This window comes from Myotis myotis, unplaced genomic scaffold (genome assembly GCF_014108235.1).
Source record: "Myotis myotis isolate mMyoMyo1 unplaced genomic scaffold, mMyoMyo1.p scaffold_m19_p_15, whole genome shotgun sequence".
Classification (NCBI taxonomy): Eukaryota; Metazoa; Chordata; class Mammalia; order Chiroptera; family Vespertilionidae; genus Myotis; species Myotis myotis.
The window spans coordinates 10,755,082-10,779,455 of NW_023416319.1; the positions used below are offsets into that span (position 1 = coordinate 10,755,082).

At 43.6% G+C, this 24,374-nt stretch overlaps 2 protein-coding genes across 6 annotated transcripts in view; both read right to left on the bottom strand.

Annotated features, from left to right (window-relative positions):
* Nucleotides 1–1,677: 1,677 nt before the first annotated feature.
* ADRA2A (adrenoceptor alpha 2A) lies at nucleotides 1,678–5,926 on the bottom strand. Its single transcript, XM_036336007.1, has 2 exons — nucleotides 4,941–5,926; nucleotides 1,678–4,856 (listed from the first exon to the last, which is right to left on the bottom strand). The coding sequence occupies exon 2, from the start codon at nucleotides 4,503–4,505 to the stop codon at nucleotides 3,120–3,122; it is 1,386 nt and encodes a 461-aa protein (XP_036191900.1). The 5' UTR covers nucleotides 4,506–4,856; nucleotides 4,941–5,926; the 3' UTR covers nucleotides 1,678–3,119.
* A 12,825-nt stretch (nucleotides 5,927–18,751) lies between these two features.
* The window catches only part of SHOC2 (SHOC2 leucine rich repeat scaffold protein), a 96,109-nt gene continuing 90,486 nt past the window's right edge, over nucleotides 18,752–24,374 (bottom strand). For all 5 annotated transcript variants that reach the window (XM_036336010.1, XM_036336011.1, XM_036336013.1 and 2 more), the window contains 3 exons: nucleotides 23,262–23,399; nucleotides 22,810–22,927; nucleotides 18,752–20,837 (listed from right to left, as the gene is read on the bottom strand). In XM_036336010.1, the coding sequence (XP_036191903.1) occupies nucleotides 20,629–20,837; nucleotides 22,810–22,927; nucleotides 23,262–23,399 (465 nt within the window). In that variant the 3' untranslated portion in view covers nucleotides 18,752–20,628. The remainder of the gene's footprint in view (nucleotides 20,838–22,809; nucleotides 22,928–23,261; nucleotides 23,400–24,374) is intronic.

A 24,374-nucleotide genomic window follows, 5' to 3' on the forward strand; every position in this document is an offset into this window, starting at 1 on the left:
CTCTCTCCCCATGTTGCCCAGGACTCCTCCATCTCTGAGGCTTCTCTGCAGCTGGAAAAGGGGGGCGGGGGGGCTGCCCACACTTCCCGCTTTCCCAGGGAGCGGGGCCTCTGGGGGTGAAGGGAAGACAAACACAGACCCGCAGACAGAGCAGAAAAGAGTCAACAGCAAGCACTGTTTGTATCTGCCCCTGCGTCTGAGACACACAGCCCAGTTCCTGGGGGCCTGCCAGGCTGGCTTATTGTCTGGCACTGTTTGCCTTTGGGGCGATGGGTGCCTGGAGTGGGAGGGAGAAAGAGGCTGGAGTGGGGGCAGGGAGCCAGGCTCAGCACCAGACCAGGCAGCCAGACTTGGCAGCAAAGGCCATGGTGTGGAGCCCCTAGGCAAGGGTCACTGGAACCAGCAGCCTGCCCACCCCAGTCTGCAGGGTCAGATGTTCCCACCTCTCCAAAAACTTCTGGGAACAGATGCCTTCCCTCCCCGCAGGGCCCCTCAGGACCCAGATGACTTCTCAGGGCTTCCATCCTGACACACCTCTTGGCCCCCACTAAAAAAGTTAAAGAAGACAAGTGTGGCCCAGAGAGTGCTCCAGGACCTTACAAAGTCCGTCCTTACGAAGTGCCTGCCTTACAGAGTCCATCCTTCCCCAAACCATGACCTGTGGCTTGTGATGGCCCCTCAAACCCAGCTCCCGGATGAAGAGCGCTCCATCAGCTGTGTGTGTGATCAGACACAGAGCGGCTCCAGCTGCCTCCAGTTGCACGAGGCAGCGTGGGTCCAGAGCCCTGTCACCCAGAGCTGTGGGACCCTGCGCAAGCCACTCCTCTTGGAAAATGAGGGGTCAGATTCTTGGATTTCTAAGGGCCCTTCCCACTTCCGAGTGCTATAACCACCACCATACAGTGAGGATCTTCAGCTCCCCGGGACAGCAGGGCAGAACTTGATGTTACAGAAATGCAACAGGGAGGACAGGAGGTGACACAGTCTCACAGCTTTTGGCCAGAGAGATTTCAAGCCACCAACCAAGACATGCTTCTATTTAGGTATTTATCCCACACCATGGGCTACACGCATGTTGTACATTATCGTGCTGTAAGGTGCGATACACATTTTGGAGTATATTCCACCCTTGGTGCATATGCCATACTTCAGGGGATATACATACCTTTTGGACTATGTACACACTTCAGGGCATAGAGACACCCTGCAGTATCTGCACACTCTGTGGATATCCGAACACTTGGAATACAGCCCATACTTTGTGTACATGGCACGCTTTGTGTAGAGACCTCACTGCTGGCAGCATTCTGCAAAGGGGTAACCATGCGCCTCTGGCAAGGCTGGGGTTAAGAATACAGACCCTGGAACCAGACAAAGCTGATAGGAAGCATTTCCACCTCTTGTTAACCTTGGGCAAACATCTTGCCCTCTGAGACTCAGTTTCTTCACCTGTAAAATGGATATAATAATATTCCTTAATTCATAGGGTTTGTGGGAAGATTAAATGAAGCAAAACCTATAGTGGGCTCCTCGTTGTGTCCAGCACATTAAAAAAAACCAAACACTTAGTAAATGGTAGCTTTGTTGTTGCTTGCACTTGTAAAGGTGTTTTATAAAGTGCATGTATTTTTCAATTTAAAGATGTTCTCGGAGTCTTAAAGCTTTTGGAAACTCAGATTAACAGGCAGGAGCATTTAATTCATGTTTATTTCACATTTGATCTGTAAACTTTTTTATTTAAAAAATCCACTGTCATTAGCAACATGTGCTGACATTAATTTTTCTTTAGTAAAATGAGAGTGCAGGCCTTAAAGAGTCTCTGTCTGAAACGTGTAGAAACTCATGTAAACACGAGGTCTCCGCCCTCCTCCGTTGACTTTGGGAATTCATCAGTGATTCGATCTCAACCAGAAAAACAGAGGTGGGGAAAGGACAACACTTTGATACCTAAGAGCTCTTGGGGCAGGAACTGTACAGTTTGGCAGGCCCATTTGTCTTTTCAAACTGTTTACCTTGGGCAAATTGTATCAGGTTTGCCTCTTCCACATAATTTACACTTCTCTGTGTCTAAAAACAGCAGCTCGACGATTTCCCCACAGTCAGCACTCTGGGAGACAGAGAGGCGCACATACAACACAAAATAGAAACATACATATTCTTCAAGCAGTGGCCCCGGAGAAAAAGAGGGAGGGGACTTCAGAAAGAGGTTTTAAAGTGAGTTAAAGGGTGCCTGGGGGGTAATGGCTTTATACACGGGGCTGATGCAAGGCAGAAAGGTTCATTGCTTCTGTCTTGGTCCATCATGGCAATATTTACATAGGAAAAGGCAATTGCGCTGTGAGGCACAGGAGAAAAATGGACAAATCTTTTCCCCCTCAGGACATCTCAAAGCAGGGCCAGGCCCCGAGGGACAGTCACCAGTTGCTGGTGGAAAAGGACAGGGAGGGACGTCATGATGGCACTAGGAAAGGGCTTGCATTGCAGAGGGACCTGCCCTGCCCCAGACACCACGTGTCTGCCTCTAGGGCATCTCCCACAGCCAGGATTCCGGCAACAAAAGCCAAGCGACATTAGGGACCCCCGCCACCGCCCCGCAGGTTCTTTCAAAAAATAGTGTCTATTTACAGGGGAGCGTGGGAGGGCGGGCCGGGCTGCCCTGAGCTGTGTGTAAAAACAGAGATTGGGGGAGGGGAGAGACATGTGCCAAGGCCAGGTAACCGCTTGGAGAGCCATGTCCTCTGGGCTTCAGCGATGGCTCTGGACTGCTCTGTCTGGACTCAGGGGAGGGGACAATACCTTCAGGAAACAATACTGATCAGGGGCGGCCCACGGACCCTGGAAGATGGCTCCGAGTGCGGAGCGGCCCTAACAATGATGGGGGAAGGTGGGGCGGGGGAGGCGTGTGGCCCTCGCGGCCAGTATTCTTCCCGGGTAGGGAGAGCAGATGTTCAACCGAGGCCGCAGAGCAGCCCCCAGGCTGGGGCGCGCGGAGCCGGCAGGCCGGGTGGTCAGCGCGCCGGGATCGGCAGACGCGCCCTCGGATCCGCCGCCTGCGGTCCGCGCGAGTCCTCCGCGGGGGCCGGGGGCCGGGGGCCGGGGGCCGGGGGCGGGCTCCGCGCTCACACGATGCGCTTTCTGTCCCCGCGGCAGAGGATCTTCTTGAAGGCGCGGCGGAAGTCGTGGTTGAAGATGGTGTAGATGACCGGGTTCAGCGAGCTGTTGCAGTAGCCGAACCAGAAGAAGAATTTGAAGAGCGTGCGCGGCACGTCGCAGCCGACGGCCGTGAGCGTGTAGGTGAAGAAGAAGGGGAACCAGCACACCACAAACACGCCGATGACCACGGCCAGCACGAAGGTGAAGCGCTTCTCGCGGTTCTGCCGCCCGCGCCAGCGCGACGCCTTGGCGCCCCCGCCGCGCTCCTCCTCGGGGCCGGTCCCCAGCGCCCCGGGCCCCGCGCCCTGCCCGCGCCGCGGCAGGCTGTCCCCGGGCTTGGCCGGGTTCTCCCGGGTCTGGCCCTTGGAGCGGCTGCCGCGCTCGGACCGGCGGGACCCCGGGGCCCTCTCCCCGTGCTCGGACGACGAGCTCTCCTCCAGGTCCAGCACGTCGGTGTCGCGCGGCCCGGCCGGCGCGGGCTCCCCGGGAGCCCCGTTGAGCTGGGCGGGCAGCGGCTCGGCCTCGGCGCCCCCGGGGCCCAGGCCGCGCTCGGGGCCCAGGCCGTTGGGCCGGCGCTCGGCGCCCCCCGGCGGCGCGTGGTCCGGGCCCCGGCGGCTGGGCGGCACGCGGGTGCGGCGCTTGGCGATCTGGTAGATGCGCACGTAGACCAGGATCATGATGAGGCAGGGCGCGAAGAAGGAGCCGATGCACGACGCGATGACGTACCACTTCTGGTCGTTGATCTCGCAGCGCGGCTCGTCCTGCTGCTGGCCGCCGCCGCCCTTCTTCTCGATGGAGATGAGCGGCGGGAAGGAGATGACGGCCGAGATGACCCACACGGTGACGATGATGGCCTTGATGCGGCGCGGCGTGCGCTTCAGGTTGTACTCGATGGCCTGCGTGATGGACCAGTAGCGGTCCAGGCTGATGGCGCACAGGTGCACGATGGACGAGGTGCAGAAGAGCACGTCGAGCGCCAGGTAGATCTCGCACCACACCTTGCCGAAGTACCAGTAGCCCATGACCTCGTTGGCCAGCGAGAAAGGGATGACGAGCGTGGCCACCAGGATGTCGGCCGAAGCCAGCGACACCAGGAAGAGGTTCTGGGGCGCCTTGAGCGCGCGGCTGGTGAACACGGCGATGATGACCAGCACGTTGCCGAACACGGTGAGCAGCATGAGCAGCCCGGCCAGGCACACAAGCGTCAACGTCACCTGCAAAGAGTAGGGGACGGCCCAGGCGCCGCCCCCCGGCGCCTCGGTCCCGTTCCAGCTCGCATTGCCGGCGTCCGGCTGCAGGGAGCCCATGGGCCCGAAGCTGCCCTCGGCCAGCGGCTGCTCCTGGCGGAACATGAACGCGGGTGCCCGCTCGCCTGGGCCTGGTGCCAGCAGCCTTCCGGCTCGGAGCCCGTGGGTCCTCCTCTTCCTCCCGCGGCCCGCTGGCCCCGCGGCGCCTCACATGGGGTGGGGACCGCGGGGACGTCCAGCTGGAGCTGGGGAGCCGCTAGCGGCCCATTGGGCCCTGCTCCAGCGAACGGCGCCCCTGTCCGTGCTTCGGGCGCCCGGGGTGGGCGCCTGCTGGCTCCCAGCTCCTACAAGCAGCCAACTTTTATTTCTAGGCGGCGGGAGACAGTAGGTCGAGCCGATGGGGGAAGAGATTTATTCTTCGCGGAGAGAGAACAAAAATCACCGCTGGCCTGGTAACTTGGAGAGATAACAGGAAATTTAAAATACATGTATATATCTATAGCTTGACTCTTGAGCCCGAGCAAAAGCGAGAGGTCTTACCGTGAGCGGGGCCCGCCCCCACCCCGGGAGGCAGCCGAGGGGTGCTGATGCGGGCTTTGGGTCCTCCGTCCGTCTCCTTACATCCCCGAAGCGATCACCGGCTCTCCTGCTTCCCCCAGACGCGGCGGGGCCGGCGGGGCCAGGGCTGGGGCCCGGGCGCGGACTCTGCCGTCTCTCGGAGCGCCGCGCGACTTCCAAAGTTGCGTGCCCTGCTGGGGCCGGGGCGCAGCGCGCGGAGCTCGGGGGCGGCGGCGGCGGGCGAGAGGTGTGGGGGCCGCATGAAGGCGCCCCCGTGCTCAGGCGGTCCCGGGCGGGAGGGCAATGGACCCTCCAGGAGCCGCGGTCTAGGCAGAGGGTCTTTGGGGCGTCGGCCTGGCGCGCTGCGAGCGCGGAGCGCGGCCGGACTCGCCGGTCCGGAGGCAGCGTGGATCGAGGCGGGAGCGCGGGGCCGGGGGAGAAGGCGCTGGGGTGGCCGGGCAGCGGCGCGCCGGCTGCAGGGCGTCTGCACGGAAGCCGAGCTGCTGCTGCTCGCCGCGCTGGCGGTGGACTGGTTTTATAGCCCCGGGATCAGGCCGGCGTTGCCGAGCAGCCGTCGTCAGCCCCCACGTGGGAAGCCGACCCTCCCCCGCCCCTTGCGCCTCCCCTCCGCGGGTCCAGAGCCGGTGCCCCGCGCCTGACCCAGGGGAGCCCTGCCTCCGCAGCGGGACCTGCCCTTTGGAGAGGCGGGTGCCCTGAGCCAGGGGGTTAAGAGCGTGCCCCGGGAGCGGGGAGCGGCCCCTGCTGGGAATTGGCAGAGCAGCTACGGCCAGCCCAGCAGAAAGCAGCGGGCACCCGGGAGTGTCCCCGTCGAGCTGCGTCCTGGGAGGAAGGGGGTTGGAGACCCGTGACCCGAATCTGGACAAGCGGCCACTGGTACGGGTTGCATCGGAGCAGTCCCGCCCTGGGCCGGGCTGCCCTCAACCGTAAGTGCTACCCGCGGCCGTAGCGAGTAGAGTCCCGGTGAGAAAGGAAGGCACAGGTGCGGATCGACCCCCTGGGGCGGAATGGGGAGCGCCTCCGGGGGAGCAGCCCCAGGCAGAGTTCAGCGCTGCAGTTGGGGAGGGTGACCACGTGTCGTCCCCGCAGCAGAGCTGTCGGGCGAGACCCGAGCGACTCCAGGTCCGGACCGCACCCCCTAAGACCGCGGTGGGGAGGGGTCCTGGAGGCGGAGGCCCGCGCCGCGACTGAGCGAGGGCGCACTGACACCTGCTGGCCACTTACGGTCACCGCTGGGAAGCTACCCGCCAGCACCAGGCGCCTTCTCCCGCCCCTGCAGTCCTTTGCTTAAAGCTCCTTCTCCTATCTCAGGACATGTTTGAGTCCAAGCTCAGGAAAGTAGGACCCAGATTTTAAATTGCACCGTCATGTTGCAGACATCTTACTAAAGCACACACTTTGTGTCTACGCCCAGCGGGAGCGGGGATTTGTCTGCTAAGGTCAGACAAAGGAAGGGCTCGTCCTGCCACAGAGCCCAGGACTGACACCCACCCTGGACTGGCATAGCCCACCCTTCCCGCGATCCAACAGGCCTGGACCCTGCCTCTCTGGATACCCAGCTCTGGACAGCTGTGAACCATCGTGTCTTTGTTGTGGCAGGAAAGCTAGACTCCACCCCCCTCTCACCCTACCCCCAGTTTACAAATGCACACACCCCATCTTTTAGTAAGGGGAGGGTGCTGGCCAAGAGAAGAGAGACTTTCCCATGTTCTCTGCGATAGGAATAGCATAGAGTTGGGGCGAATGGCTTGTTTTTCTCCGCATGCTTGATGTCCTTCAATAAATTGTAACAGTTTCTAGAGCACCAGCCTGTGTTGGGCTATCTGCACTTTTCCAATGAGCAGTAGGCAGTTTAGGAGTAAGGCTCAAGAGGATAGGAACTGTCAGCAAAAGAGAGATTAGACCTCAAGGAAAGTTCTTACAGCAAAAGCTTATGCAGTCGCCTTAGCTGGAAGTCCCAAGGATTGAACAGATCACCTCTCCCCAGCAGGATGCAGGCTCAGGTGGGGGTTGGGGGGGGCGGGACTAATTCAGGACCTTGAGCATCACCTTGAACCCAAGTTGCTGATAAAGTTATTGATGCTGCTGCTCTTGATGTAAAGAGTCACAGAGTCTAGCTAAAGTACTTCACAGATATCTCATTTGACTGCAGTGCCTTTATCTCCCAGTCTTTGCTTGGGGGGTTGGGGGGAGGGGCACTCTCCTTCCTATCTTAATTCTGAGGAGTCTCTTTCATCCCCTTTTCTGGATCACCTCAAGGCTGAAAAGGCAGAATTTCCTCCTTCCATTGAGCCCATCGTTTCCCATCTTTTACTCAGAACTCAGCTGAGTCTCTTGGCAGGAGCAGAAACTTTGCAAGAGGCTCCGTTGGAAACGTGTTTACACTCATCGTAGCACAGCAACCAGGAGCCCCAAACGTCAAGAATGAATGCGGAGACAAAACTCAAAGCCCGTGGCAGTCTGGGGTTCACCATGTCGTTCCCAGAACATAGGGCTGAGTATTGAGAGGCCTTCACTGCCTGTCTCTGCACCAGCTGCTAACACTCTCTCCTTCCTTTCTCATTTCAGAAGCAAAAGGGGAAATGGGAACAGAGACCACAGTGCTGTTCTTCCTTGAAATCTCTGCTACTAGCCTGTGCATGACACCTCTCATCACATTTTCTAAATGCTTCCCAAACAGCCAATTGGTTTCTTAATTTCCTGGTTTGGAGTCTTTTATCCTAAAATGGATACAGGCCTTCAAGGAGCTAGTCCAATACACAACTATTAATGATAATCATCACTGCCGTTTGTTAAGCACCCAGTATACAGCATGTCCAGGGCTATATGCAAAGTCCCTTTATACCCCCGAGTTCCTCCTCTTGACACGTTTACCTCATCTCCAAAGACTCTGCCTCCTTGGTTTGACACTAGGATCAGTATCTCTGAGCTTTGAAAAGCTACTGGCCACCATTACTTTTTGCTAGACGTTTCAGTGCTATGCTAGCTTGGTGAGACAGCGTTGAGCAGAGAGACATCCACAAAGATAGCACTTCTTAACCAGGCCTGTTTATCAGCATTGCCTGGAAAGGTAACACACACTTACCAGTGCTCCACCATTATGCAAGTCTGATGCGTCAAAGTGGGATGCAGTTTGTGTATTTTAGCAAAGCTGGGGGGTGGGGAGGGAATGCGAACATGCACCCTGCTTAAGACTCACTGCCCCAAGCAACAAGTCTCAGTGGGGGGCCAGGAAGGGGGTTCAGATGACCTGAGGACTTTTCTCAAGTCAACCTGAGCTAGGAAGAATGGGCCCCAGATTGAGAATCAGTGCCCTGGTGGGTCAGGAGGTGTCATAGCCCTCCAGGGATCTGGGCAGAACAGGTAAGAGCTGTTGTAAATATGGAGGTTGACTTTGATGGCCTGAGGATGAGTCAGCTCTGGGCACACAAATAGAGGTCCATTAATAAAAATGAATACTATGTATTAGCACTGAACCCTGTCAGGCACAATGCTGAACAGTTTATGTACCAGATATTTAATGTTATTCCCCAAACAACCCTAATATGTAGCTATTATTACCTGCCTTTGCAGATGGGGAAAACAAGGACCTGAGAGACTAGCTTAGCCTGCCCAAGTAATCAGCAGCAGGGTAAAACCTGGACCCCATGTTTCCTGATTATAAGCCAACAAGATCTCTAACTCCCTCTGCCACACGACAGAGGGACCTGCAAGAGGTCCATCAGGAATGAGAGCAGTGACCAGCCGGCCAATCCTCCCTGCATCCCTGAGCTCCTCGTCCATGCTTGGCTCCTAGGGCAGCAGAGTCTAGGACGATGTGTTCTTTCATTCCACATATGATCCTGCTGTATTGGAGGAAGCATCAGACACAACACTTCCCAACAGCCAACCTGCTGGACAGCAAGCACTACACTAACTGGTTGTGCAACCCCAGGATTGCTAGCCTCCCCTTGGTGGGAGCAGCCACTCCCTCTCCTGGTGCCTGTAAATGTTTCTTCCATAGCTTGGGTGAACCCTTATTGCACTAGCTTATCTGTTCATTTGTATGATAATCTAGTGAGGGAAAAGGACTATCCTGACCACCTTTGTATTCCCAGAGCATACCCAAAACAGGTTTCTTAAAAATTAAATTTCCTCCTGGTTCGTGTGGCTCAGTGGTTGAGCATTGACCCATGAACCAGGAGGTCACTGGATCAATTCCCGGTCAGGACACATGCCCAGGTTGTGGGTTGATCACCAGTAGGAGGTGTGCAGGAGGCACATGATCAATGTTTCTAGCTTTCTATCCCTCTCCCTTCCTCTCTCTCTCTAAAATCAATAAAAATATATGAAAAGAAAGTTAACAATATGGTCAAATAAGTTTTTTTTTATTAAAAAGATGACAATAAATTTCTGGAATCTACTCCTATTACATCTGCAATTAAAGTGTCAGGCAAAACGACACCAAAATACAACCTGACTTCATCTAAAGGGAGTGAGGAACTGGAGAGAGGTGGTATTAATAGCTTACTTTCTGTTTTGTGTGTGTGTGTGTGTGTGTGTGTGTGTGTGTGTGTGTGTGTGTTTTAAGATTTGACTAAGAAAAAGCTACGTGCCTTATTAGCTTGGACTCCTAGGCTGATATAACCCTCACAAATGGTAGTTTGGACACATACTAGTACACCCACAATCAGGCTACACACCCACACAGCGAGACCTTAAACACACCCTCCCTCAGCCATCTGAACACAATGAGCAGGTGGGGAACACAATGTTCCCACTGCCATCCATGCCGTGTGCACAGCTGGAACTAAACATCTGTCAAGTGGCTGTATTGCTGACACAGAGGACGGGGATGGGGGGGGGGCAGTCACTAGGAAAATAATCTATTGCTTCCTTTTAGCTATTATTCAATTCCTTCACTTTCTTGTATCTGTGCTGGAGCCCTTTTGGAATCACACTGTCACTGAAGGCAAATGTAAGCTAAAAGCAAAGCATGGACTGCAAGAGTGTTGTCGTGGGAGCTGCCTTAAGTACCACCATCCATTTCTCATCACTGCCAGGCCAATCCCACTATACTATATTCACAAGTGAAGTCCTGCCACCACCTTCATCGACGAGATTCTGAAGTGCTAGCCCATCCTGCCCAGCCTGGAAGATTAAGCCAGGTGCTTTCTGTCTCTGCAAGGGCTTCTGGGAAAGACCAGAAAGTCAGCAGTCTACCAGGATCATCTCTACCTTCAGGATGCCAACAAAGTTTGGGCTCCCATCTGACACTTTGCTGCTGCCCACCCCGCAGGACATGTTTGTGTTTCCACTGAGATGTGAGGGCTGTGCACACATATGAATCTACCATCCCCTCCTGCAGGCCTTCAGGCGGGCCCTCACAAATAAGCGTCCCTTCCCCCCCAAATCCAGGTGAGTTATCTTGCCTGCTGTGTTCAGAAGCATAAGGAAAAGCAAAGCTTGAAACAGTCATGGCGAGTGATATTCTTAGGCATAACAGGTGAGCCAGATCCACTGGCCCTATTAATTGTCGCCAACATTAGTAACTCCTGAACTAACATCCCATTAATCTGATTAGGTAAGGTGAATCACCCTTCACATTTACTCAAAGAAACCAAGGAGACAGGGTTCCCAACACACACACACACACACACACACACACACACACACACACACACACACACGGTGGTCTATCACGGCTCCCTAGAAATGATTTCTTTTTTTCTATCCTCCTTAGTTAATGACAAAGCTCAAGGTCCTCCATCCTAAAGGGAACCCTGCCTGGGGAGGCATTCAAGTCATGAGTCTGAGCTTTGGAGCAAAACAAACCAGGGTTCTGGTCCTGTTTCTGTCACGTAAGCATTGTATTAACTAACTTTCTGGGCCCATTTCCTCATATGGAAATGGGGGAAATACTTGTACACACCTCATGCACATTCTTAAATGAAGATTAAGTGAGCAAATACGTAACATAGTGTTTGATATTTAATAGGTGACCATTATGCATTGAGAGCATTTTAGTTGGCAACACTTTCTCCTTTATTAATTTGAATTTTCCTCAGACATGCAAATAGATCCTAAGATTGCCCAACCTAAAGTTTGACAGCTAATTAATAAATTAGCATGAGAAATAATAAAAACAACATGAACGTGGGAAAATATGGCTTTAATGGGTTTTAATAGGTATCTCTTTGTGTGAAAAGCAAAGGAGGGGGTGGAGATCAAAGGTTTTGGAACAGTTCATAATATGTAAGGATACACGCCGTTACTTACATTATTAGCTACCAAAGAAGAGGCACAACCATCACTGAAGTTCAAATTGGGCAGGCTGGGCTGAAGGACACCCACCCAGTGCATGAATTTCGTGCACCAGGCCTCTAGTAGTATATAAAAGTTATTAAATAACTGCCAAGTTTCTTAGATATAAGCAAACTCTTCAACTTAGATTTGTTTGTATATTTTAGAATTGTATATTTTAAAAAACTGGCATTTACTACATGGCATTCAAATGTATTAGAAAAGCTGGAGAAATGCAATCTCCATGAAGTGTGTATAAGTACATATGTATGTGTATATATGTAAAATGAAAAAAGTAAACCTTATCACTCGGGCATCTCACCTATGATGTAGTAAGACTGTTTATGCCCTGGGGAAGTAACAGGATAGTTATTACTGTACAAAAACAGAAAACTAGAACAATTTTGCTTTTAGTTTTCATCTTCAATCTAAATAAGGTAGGGGTTACTTAGAATTCTTGACTATACAATATTCTTTTGAAGTTGACATCAAAGGCCAAAACGTGTAGATTTCTTATGTGCAACTAAGCTAATGTTCACAAAAGTAAAAAAAGAAGTCATAAAACATTTTAATGGAAAATTGTAATCATTCTAAACCCAGGTTCATCCCTAACTCTCCATGTTAATATTTTATTTTCTATAAACCAGTCTATGATTATTTTTTTTAAAGGCAACCATATTCTCAATTGCCTCAGGATAGCCCTTAATAAGCAATAACAGGAGGTGCTTTGTTTGGAGGTTAGGAAAATTGAGCTCTGAATGAAATCAGCTATTCTTAACTTTTTAGAAGATTACTCAAATATGTGTGAAATCCATTAGACTGTGACCTCAATAGCAAGTGTTTGACAAGCTATATGATAAACGTTTTATACTAAGTAGTGCTACTTACAAGGCATATAATAAATAAAATTCAGCAAAACAATGATCCTCCAAAATCAACACCAGGAACTTCTTTACAAATCAATCACCTGCCTGACTTAAAACACAAGATCACTTCATTTATGTTTTCTCCATTATGTTTTGACTATCTCCCATAATCATAAATATGTACTCACATACATGGTATGCCTACACTTCAGAAACTAAAAGGCTAATTCCAAGCATTCTGAATACTTCTGCCACAGCAAATTTGGACATTTAGATGCTTAAACACTGTGCATTAAAATTCCCTAAGATATAGCCCTGGTCAGTGTGCTAAATGGTTAGAGCATCGGCCTGCACACTGAAGGGCATGCGTTCGATTCCTGTTCAAGGGCATGTACTTGAGTTATAGGTTCAATCCCTGGCTCTGGTCGGGCTCATGCGGGAGGCAATCAATGTGTCTCTCTCACATCGATGTTTCTCTCTCTTTACCCCTCCCTTCCACTTTTCCGCTCTAAAAATCAATGTACAAAATATCCTTGGGTAATGATTAACCAAAACCACACAGAACTCCCTAAGATATAAGTAATATTAAAATTAGGTTTTCTAATTGTTTTTCAAAGTCATTGATAAAAACTAAAAAAAATTCAGGCATTCAGATTCTTATCTCTAATCTCAAGAGGGAAATTTAAAGTAACCATATATTCAATCAGGTGATATCTTTAAAAAGATTTGGACATACACATTGCTCAATTTGAAGGTAATATTTATAAGATATGCTAACTCATTCAATATTATAGTATTTGTAATTTAGAGAAAAAAATCAGTTTTTTAAATCTCAGTAAAAAAAACAATAATATGAGCTGATAGTCTGATCACTTAACAGATCTTTAAAGAGCCAATAATCTAGTCACTTAAATTTAATATTTTATGATATTCTTTTTGAGTCAGAATTTTCTTGTGTATATTTTTGAATTATGACCCTCCCAAATATAGACATTTTCTTCCTAGGCCTGATTTTTGCTAGCAGGGCAAAACCATGGAAATCTAGTTCTTCAGTTAGACCAGTCAAGCTAGTCCTGTTCAAAGATGAGTTAAAAATAAGTGTATAGGCTTGACCAGTTATCTCAAATCTAATCTACTCCAAAAGATTTATAAATAAAGCTAAATAATAAAAAGGGAGAAAGACCACCATAAATCAGTTGATTAAATTATTAGAATATGGAAAGGAACAAACAATAACTTATTTTCATAAAGAAAAACAGGTGACATTTCTAGAGATAAGATTTAAGGGACTCAAATAAGAATATAATCGACATATAAGTCTATTGGAAAGACCATGAAGACCTGCCCATAACTATCTATCTGGCATCCTTCACCCAATTCTTTAGGGAAATAAGATAGCACACCAGCCCAACCTGAACGAACACTTACGTGTCATCTCTGTTTCAGGGCTGAAAACCAATTGTGGAGAAGAGTGGCCATAAACTAGGATCACTGTTCAACATGCTTTTCTGTGATGACAGACACATTCTGTATCTACACTAATGTAATAGTCACCAACCACGGTTACCGGGAACTTGATGTGATTAGTGTAACCAAATTTTAAAAGCCACATGTGGCTAGTTAGTGGCAACTATTTTGTATAGTGCAGATCCTAGAAAAAATAGTGTGGGAAGTAAAATACTGAAGAATATACTAAGAAGTTAGAAGAATTGAACTCAATAAAATTGGCTATTCTATTTACTAAATATTTCCTTCCCACTTCTTTTATAGCAACTTCTCAATTTCTGCAGACTCCTCCCTAAGTACCCAAAAGTTAAATGTTGGTGTTGATCAGGATTCCATCCTAGGGGATTCTATCCTTTTCCCATTCTACCTGCTCTCCCTAGAAAATTCTTGCTTCAATTTTAATTTATATGCTAGATCATGTTTTCCAACCTAACCTTCTAAGCATTGGATTTAACTATCCAAATGCTTACTTGGAGTCACCAATTAATGTCCTGCAGGTACCAGAACACATCCTCTCCTTACACACAAACTAAAAGAACCTGGTCCTGCTGCCAACTTCCATACATCAGATGTTTATGCTGTAATTTTGGGAGTAACCTTGATTCTCTAACTCAGCTTTTCCAATCAGTCATGAAGTCTCACTAATACCTCTTCCTAAGGCTCCCTTCAATGTCTTTCTTTTCATCCCCAGTGCTACAATCCCAATCAAAGCCATGGTTACCTCTTGCCTAGATTACTCCATCAGGCTCTCCACCTGACTGCTTGATCTCTCGTTTTGATTCCCTTCAACTCATTCTTCTCAAACTTTAAAAAAAAAAAAAAAGACATATCAAAGAATCTTAAGAGTAAAGATGAAAATCAAGTTGTGCAAAGGACTAATTATGTTACCTTCCCTGATAAGTTTTCTTCAGCCAATTAAATAGTTCCAACTTGGAAGGTCCCCTTACCCTTATAGCTTTTGTTCTTATGAACACTTAAAAATACAAATAATGTTTAGTCATTAAACTTCAACTTTTAGTTACCAAGACATAGTAAACAGCAGAAAGGACCTTATGAACAGTTACAAACCACCACAAAAAGCATTTTCTTCATTAAGGCTGAGAATGGGGAAATCACCTCTACTAAATCAGTGTTTCCATAATAGGACAGTCTTCATTATATACTAGAGGCCTGGTGCACGACATTCATACACTGATGGGGGGGGTGGGCGGAGAAGTAGCGGGGGTTCCCTCAGCCCGGCTGCTCCCTCTTGCACTTCAGAAGCCCTCGGGGGCTTCTGGCCGAGCAGCACTCCCCCTGTGGGAGTGCACTGACCACCGGGGGGCAACTCCTGCTTGAGTGTCAGCCCCCTGGTGGTCAGTGCACATCATAGGGACTGGTCATTATGCTGTTTGGTTGATTTGCATACTAGCCTTTTATTATACAGGATTCTTTATGTAGTCCCTTAAAAAAAAAAAAAAAAAAAAAGAGCCCTGGCCAGTGTGGCTCAGATGGTTGGAGCATCATCCCTGTACACCAAAAGGTGGCAGGTTCGATTCCTGGTCAGGGCATGTACGGGAGGCAACCAATCGATGTTTCTCTCTCCCCATCTCTTCCTCTAAGATTAAAAAACAAACAAACACACAAACACAAACCATAGTTTTGAATGCTGTAAATAATAAATATAAACAATATAATTATATTGCATTGCTTAGTTCCACATTTTTGTGGTTCAATGACATTGCACAGATTTCATGGGCAACTTAAGTTACATGCAAAATTGGAAAAACTTTTATAAGTCTCAATGGCAAAACATTTACAAATACATTATTTATACTGAGTACCTTACTACAGAATGACTAAAGAGGTAAAAGAATTTCTAGTCAAAATAATCATTAATTCAATTCAGGTTAGAAATGTATTTTTTTCAAGGCTATTTACGCCTTTTAGCTTTGTAATTCAAAATAGCTAAATATGTACCACAGCACAAAATCTGTTAAACATCAGTGGAAGTTTCCTCTTTAATAGGAGAAAGGTCAAAATTGTTAAATGTTTTTAGATACCACTTTTGTAGAGTTTTTTTGTAGAGTTTTTCTCTCTGCACTTTATAAACTGTGTGCTTTGCAAATTATCATGTAGCTAATTAAAAACAAGTTATAACATGCAAATTAAAATATAATCAAAGGACACCATTATACAAAATACTCTGTTACATTCTTATCTAGCAATTATAAGACTGAACTATGATAAAATGAGTTTTGAGGTAAGAAAATCACTAAATGAGGAAAAATTATACATTAGTATACTGTTCTATTAAAAACATATATTAAAATAAATTGAGTCATATACATTTTCTTTAGTGGTAGACACCAGGTTTTAAGTGATAGCTAGATAGCTAGACTTACTGAAGAGTAATGTCCACAAAATCATAAAAAGTAAAAGGTATTGACAACAACTGTGAATTGTATTTGTAGATTAAGCCTGATCAGACCAGTAGAAGGTTAAATTCTCTACATAAATAATACCAGTAATGATAAACAATAAATTAGATGACTTATGAAATATAAATAATAATGGTCACAGATAAAGCACCTTTAGACTCTAATTAGGTTTCCCAAGTAAGATAATTTTTACTAGTACCTGTAACAAATTAAATGCTTATAATGTCACTGAAATATTACTCAATTATTAATAGAATTGTTAGGCTAGAGCCCTAATAATCTGCATGAAGACAGAATTTCCCATTAGCCCCCACTAGTACCACTGTGCAATTTAGAAGGGGGAGTGAAATGATCTTTTCTGAAGACTCTTTACTTCCATCTCTCAGAAATTTGACATAATATACTGATTTTGTTAGAATAAGGCACTTTATTGCCATTTGCTAAAAAACTTCCATAATAAAATAAAAATCTCTGAATAAATTCCCCCATACAGTGGTAGTGATGTACTCTGCACAACCTGCAAGACCTGCACCTGACAGCCTTGTCTGTACTACTTTTAGTACTGGACACTCTTTCTGCTACCAAACTTTGAAAAGTCCCAATGTGAAACATGATAAAATACTATCTGGATAAGGTAAAGTCCTAACACTAACAAGCATTTACATTAAAAAGTTTATGTTTAGAATATATAATGTTAGCAGGATAATTAAGTATATATAAAGTTCTTTAAGGTTAATAACAACTTCAGTTTAAAAGTTAAAAATCCCCCCCCCCCAAAATATTTATATTTCAAAGTGTAAAATAAACCAAATGTTTCCTTAGTGTTAACAGGTTTAGAAGACATTCTATTCAATAACAAAGTATTGATATCTATTTTATTAAACATTCTCATAATACTTTATTAATCTAAGAATATTCCAAATCAATGTCACAACTCTGCAGATTCAAATTCTTAAAATATTGTAACATTTCCAATTGCCCCAACTGGCTCTCAATGGCTAAAATAACCAGAATAAAGCAAGAAAAAAGTTTTAGATATTTGGTATACTACCTATCCTCTAGTATAGGCAGAAGGAAACCTTTCCTTACAAGTTATTCATTTTAAATTTGAAAATTTCACGAATCTACTCTTCTGCTTATTTTTGGATTGTGACATTTGCTTTCATCTAATCTTAATCATGCAAGAGTAACCACATATCCTGATTTTCCAGAGAGAGTTCTGATGTACAGCTGTTGGCCCAATATAATGATTGGTAGCACCCCCTTTCCATTTCAAAGTGTCCCATTTAATATACTTAAACCACTACCCATTCTTATTGATGAACAATTACAAATGCTGCAAGCTGAAATCTGGATTCAATACACATGGCTTAGCAATAACTGAGATGAAAAGTAAAAGTTATAAAAAATGTTACCACAGAAAGACTAAATTGTGATGTATAACAGCTTGTCCATTTTTAATGATTCAGACTTGATAAATTAGAAATACGTAATCACATTTTTTTTTAAAATATATTTTATTGATTTTTCACAGAGAGGAAGGGAGAGAGATAGAGAGAGTTAGAAACATCGATGAGAGAGAAACATCGATCAGCTGCCTCCTGCACATCCCCCACCGGGGATGTGCCCGCAACCAAGGTACATGCCCTTGACCGGAATCGAACCCGGGACCTCTCAGTCCGCAGGCTGACGCTCTATCCACTGAGCCAAACCGGTTTCGGCCGTAATCACATTTTTAGAACTCATTCCAATGGCATCACCCACCTTTTAATATAAGTACAAATAAATTTTTGTGTTTTTTTTCTCCTTCAAGAGTTTTTATATTCTACTGCTTTCATTTGTATCTATCAAGTTTCTAAATTAGTTAGCATCTCCCTGCTTCTTTCTGTATGAAATAATCATTTGGAATTTTAAAAGTATTAAACTACCACAAAAGGACTGTTTGACAGTTACTGTTTTGCTACTATACAGGATGGGGCAAAAGTAGGTTTACAGCTGTGAGTATATGAAACACTTTATTCTTGTATTATTATTTATTAATTATTGTATTATCTTCCATACAAACTGTAAACCTACTTTTGCCCCACCCTGTATATCAACAAAAAGCAAAGTTTAGAGCAATGTAACATTCTACGACTTTTTTTTTTTTAATTTACTGAGCCTCATGAAAAGACTAAATCCTTTCTTTAAAAGAAAAATTTTGGATATACACGAAAAGTATTAGCTCACACATAGTCAACAATATCCCTTACATTCTATTTAAATATTAAATATTTTGATTTCACAAGGATATCCCAATTAGAGTCCACTTTAGTTTTTTGTTAGAAGTAATGAAATTCATGGGCTCTTACAATGTGGAAGCCATACCCAAAACGTATGTTTTATGCTTCTTAAAAAATTTTATAACTCCTCAGCTATATATGATTTGTCTATAACATCACTTCTACTAGTACATGTAAGATTTTGATCATTCTGTATTTGTATAGACCAATATACTAGTAAATGAAGGTAGGGTAACCAAAATGCTTAAAAAACAGTATCTATTTTTGTTGTAAAGAAATAATACCTCCCCCTTCCCCCACCCCCCACCCCCAAAAAAAGACATTAGGATGCTACTCCCTTTAAAGTTCAAGTTCCACCATCATAATACATAAGCACCCCAGATATAAAATTTTTAAAAACCACACATACACACAAGCTCTAGGTAGAGCTGTAATAAACAAATTCCTTTTATAAACAAAATTTTAATTGAAAAGCCACAGTAGATGGGGGGAAAAGAAGAAAGGATATTACTTGGTAAAATCCAGTGACATCTACAATAGTTTTACAGCACATTGAAGCATTCTAGGGTTTTATATCTTCACCTGCCTTCCATTTCTTAGTTGCTCCTTAAAAATTTGCCAATTACGAATATAGGTTCCACCTCAAACTTAGTCCTGATTTTGAGCACCAGGAAAAGCAAAACAACACTCCAAATTTCTATCATAATATCATGGCCTTAATTCAAAAATGGTTTTCTTTAAAACACAATGCCCACCTAAATGGAAATAAAAAAAAGAAATCCAAGCAGCAATATGTAATTACACATAATAGTTATTCTTTATATGGGATGTGTTTTTTAGAATGATACCTAGAATGCACTTACTCTGTCTCTTCAAAAATTAAACTGACTTAGACTGACACTATCAAAAGTAAAAGTACTGTATAAGGGGCACGCATTTACAACACTGCCAGACTAAAAGCAGTAAAGCAAAGAAAATACATCAAAGAGCACAGGCACATCTTACAGAACTCCCACTGAACTACCAATGGCTTCTATGCAATATGCCTCTTTTCCATAACTATATTAACAACTACCAGGAAAGGAAAGATAATATTAAAATCAATGGTACTGAACTGAATTGTGTGAAGCCAGTGCCCCACATGTGGGGAAAAGTGCATTTAGTTCAGCAGCAATAGAGCACAGTGTGAAGATATTGTGCTTAGACGCAGATATTCCAGAACTGAAAGATGTACAAGGCAAGTCAAGATATAAAACCATAGTACACTGTTAAATAACCTTGAAACATACATATATTGCAGTGTTCAAAGAAAAACATTCATTTTCATTGTACAAGGCTAGGGAGAAATCCTTAAAGTTACCTACTGTAGTTTATGATATAATAAATACATATCTATATAGCATTGTATATACATATATAGTATGTGTGTGTATGTATATTTTTTTGCCAAATTTTTGTTATTTTTTGTGGACCTGCAAGTTTCAGGAATGAAAACTCCTTTGCGCTACAAGTTTCTGTTCCCCCAAACTTAAGAAAAGATATTTATACTAGAAAAAGTCTCAATACCCTCCTCCCCCACAACCGAAAGACTCAATTCAAATATTTTGCTTCACAATTGATCTGAGAATCACAATTACAGGAATTCTAGAATTTTGACTATCTTTTCACTTTGCCAGTTGTTTCAAAAAAGCAAATATCTTTTATATTTAAACCAGCTGATGCAAATTCTTTGCAGAGGATATAAACTCTAGATTTGACTGATTAAAACAGAGCAAATCAAAACAATAACAACAAAAAATCCAGTGATTTACTCTGACTGTAAACAATATATAAAATTTAAATCTCAAATTTCAAAATAAGTTAAAGAAAAAATTCTACCATCAGGGCCTATAATATTATAAAGATCTGACAACTGGTAAGGGGAAAATATGTATGAAAAGTTGCAACAAAATTATTTGCCCGTTATTTTTGCTAAGAGAAAGTATATCTAACTGTACTACCTCTGCCCCTTAAATTTAATAAGTTCATAATTTGTTTACAAATGTCTTGAGCAAACTGGCATATTACACAATAGGAAAACATCCATCAAGTTCAGCAAAGAAAACTTATATAAGCCTTTTGTACAGAAATTTTAAAAAAATCTAAATGGCTATGATTCCTCTATTAGCAGAAACACATAATGCAGACTTTATAAATCTGCCAAATATATCAATATCTACATAAATAGACACAGATATAGATATGAAACGTTAATGGCAGTCTATTTGTGAACAGTGTGTGGGACAGCAGATTTGTATCAGACCATGGCACGATATGGACCCTGCATCTTTAAGAACTGAATGATGAAAGAAGGACCCCCAGCAACAATCTGAGGTGGAAGGTGACTGAGTGGACAGTTCTCAATACTCATGATTGAAAGCTTGCTGCAAAGAGCCAGCTCAAAGGGAAGGCTATGCAGGTTGGGGTTGTCATTCAAATACAGTTCTTCTAGGTTCTCCAGTGTACCTGTTTAAAAAAAAAAAAAAATCAAATCAATTACTATTTTTTTAAAAATCAGTTACTACTAAAATAAATTCAATGGCATGATGCTGTCCTGAGCATTACATGTACTGAAATACCTATTTCCTCTTACTTTCTTCTCCTCATTTTAAAACTCTCTACAACTGCGAGTCTCAAGCTTTACTGCATGTTCAAATCAACTGGGGAAATGTGGAAAATGCCAATATCCAGGTCACACTGTCCATATCAGTTAAATTAGAACCTTCCTTTTTGGCTGGTTTTCAAGGTTGGAGAGGTTTTTGTGTTTTGTTTTGTTTTGAACTCCAGAGATTAGTTTATTGTATAGTCAGTGCCTGTAATCATTTTCTGTTGTAGACAATGTGACAATCTCTCGTATTAATTTCTCATGTGGAAAAGTTTTTGTTAGTTTGTATAAATCTTTCACTAAGGCATCACATATTTTTTTTTAATATTTTTATTAATTTCAGAGAGGAAGGGAGAGGAAAAGAGGGAGAGGGAGAGGAAAAGAGGGAGGGTGGGGAGAGAGGGAGAGAGAGGGAGGGAGGGAGGGAGAGAGAAAGAGAAAGAGAGAAAGAGAGAGAGAGAGAGAGAGAGAGAGAGAGAGAGAGAGACCGACCAATGATTAGAGAGAATCACTGATCGGCTGCCTCCTACATGCCCCCTTACTGGGGACTGAGCCAGCAACCTAGGCATGTGCCCGGAAGGGGAATGAAACTGTGATCTCCTGGTTCATAGGCTGATGCTCCACCCCTGAACCACACCAGTCAGGCATCACATATTTAAAAGTAAGCCAAAAATCAATTTATATAATATTTTTAATTTTTTTCTTAGACTTAGGATACTCATACTTTCTAGGCAAATGTTTTAAGCAACTGCATGAGGCCAGCTCAGGGGTGGGCAAACTTTTTGACTCGAGGGCCACAATGGGTTCTTAAACTGGACCGGAGGGCCGGAACAAAAGCATGGATGGAGTGTTTGTGTGAACTAATATAAATTCAAAGTAAACATCATTACATAAAAGGGTACAGTCTTTTTTTTTTTATTCATTTCAAACGGGCCGGATCCGGCCTGCGGGCCGTAGTTTGCCCATGGCTGGGCCAGCTGCATAAATACACTAGAAATAAAGGTGTAAAGTTGCCTCATGTGTTGCCAATTTTTCAAATTCAAAATTTGTGATATTTGATAGTGGTATGTAGAAGAATAAAAATAATGGCTACCGAGTAATAGATTTGTTTACACTTAATAGTTTATTTAATATTCAGAGAATGCTATGAGAAGTTACTATTATTATCCTTATTTTACAGGCAGAAAACTTAAAACTTAGGGTTCCCCTACCTTATCCAAAGCCATAAAGCCAAATTTTGAGTTGTCTATTTTACTTCAAAACCATTCTTCACCACTAATCTATAGTGCCTATGGAACAGCATGATATAGATGGGAGAGATAATATATGAAATTACTAATTTAAAAACTACTTTGTGATCTCAATCAACTCTCTTCATAAAATGGGATTACAACTTGCACTGCCTCAAATTCAAGATGGTTATGTTAATAGATATTAAAAAAACTTAGAAAATTCTAAAGTATTCTCAAATATTAATATCAAATATTATTATTAATTCTAAAGCCTCATAAGGAAATGTTCTTTTGGCATAAGACATTACTAGTTTAAAGCAAGCCTGTGTAATTTTGAAATTAAGGTTATATCTATTAGAACATAAGTATGCTAAAACTTTCTCAAACACAATATTACTCCTATGAAGAAAACTAACCAAAACCAACCAACCAACCAACCAACCAGCTACTGGTGTTTTATTAAAAAACAAAAACTAAAAACAAAAACACCTTAAGCCTGCTGGAACCTCAGTTGACAAAAATAGATTTGTCATAATTATCTGAAACACTACTTAAAAGAGCAAATTATTAGTACAGAGTCAAGCATCCAAAGGTTTCATACCAATTTCCTCAGGAAGATGAGTAAGTAGGTTCTCTCCAAGGCCTAGATGTGTGAGATTGGTAAGGTGACCAATGCCCCTGGGAAGAGTGGTCAACTGGTTGTTTGTCAAGACTAATTTCTGAAAGATCAATGTAAGAAAAGATGGTTACATGTATATTTCCAACAACTGATGTAAATTTAGAACTATACATCTACTAAACCAATAGCATAAACAAATAGAGAAATTAGATCGGACAGGACAAGGATTAATAAGTTTTTCTTTCAAAAAATATCATTTGTTAGGAAGACAAAATCAAACACGTTAAATGAACATAAAACTCAGCTCTAAAGCTATAATAGGAAAATCTATCTGGTCCAAGAAGTAGATCAAATTCTTAAGAAAAATGAGCAATTTGGAATACATCCAAAAGCTTTAATCATATAACTATAAAATCATTATAGTAATGTTTTACCTGTAAATCCTTAAGATAAGCAATTTCATTTGGCAAGGATTCCAATTTGTTCTCCTCTAGATCCAGCTCTCTTAACTTCCTAAGGTTTCCAAGACCATGGGGAAGCTTCTTTAGAAGATTATTTGATAATATCAGAACCTAGGGAGAAATTATTGATAGTATTTGGCAACTCATAAAATGGAATTATACATTACCACCGTGTGGCTTAAAATTTATTAAGCAATGCTAATTTTCTAAACACTGAGTATTAAGAACAATGTTCAAGTAAATCACAGAAAATACTTAACTTACTATTCTAAAAAAAAAAAAAAAATCACCGTAGTTATTTGAAAAATAGATTTTATTTGATTAAGTCTAAACTAATGTAAGCAAAAGAATTTAACTTTAAATTGAAAATGTATATAATTATTAACTTAAAAATATATACAATTACTTATAGCAAGATTCATATAGTTAATGGTACTTTGCTACTAAATAAGTTACAAATGTTTAATAGGAAACCAGTTATTAATTCAAACCTCTTACAAGCCATCATTTAAGGAAGGTAACAACTGACTTCTAAACTGCCTATATCTATCCACCACAGTTATTTGTGGTATATTTATTTACATTGCAAGATATCCAGCAATATACTGAAGAGGGGGAAAAAGGTTGAAGAAGGTAGTCCTTGTTCTCAGAGAAGTTACAATAGGGATGTAGGGAAACAATACTGGGTATGGGGATAATGAAAAGGAAACTAAAAGGAAAAATCTACATAAGGTTCTGGTTAATTTTTTATGCAAACGTATTTTTTTCAAAGTTATACTATCAACAATAAAATAAACATATACAATTAAACCAAGAAAATAATCATAATAGCAATTATCATTTACTGAGTTTACTATTTGCAGGGCACTATACTGAATGTATCAACTACAACCTTACAAGAAAAATACTACATATTATCCCCATTTCATAGGTGAGGAAACCGACGCTTGGGAAATTTAAATCCATAAATACAGAGAGATAAAAGTGAAATTGTACTCAGATCTGTTTGGCTTCAAAGCTCATGCTTTTAACCATTATACCATACTTCAGCAGTTCTCAACCTGTGGGTTGCGACCATAGGAAAAC

What these genes read in the sequence shown, in the direction of transcription:
- ADRA2A (XM_036336007.1), bottom strand. Translation starts at nt 4,505, where the DNA reads ATGTTCCGCCAGGAGCAGCCGCTGGCCGAGGGCAGCTTCGGGCCCATG.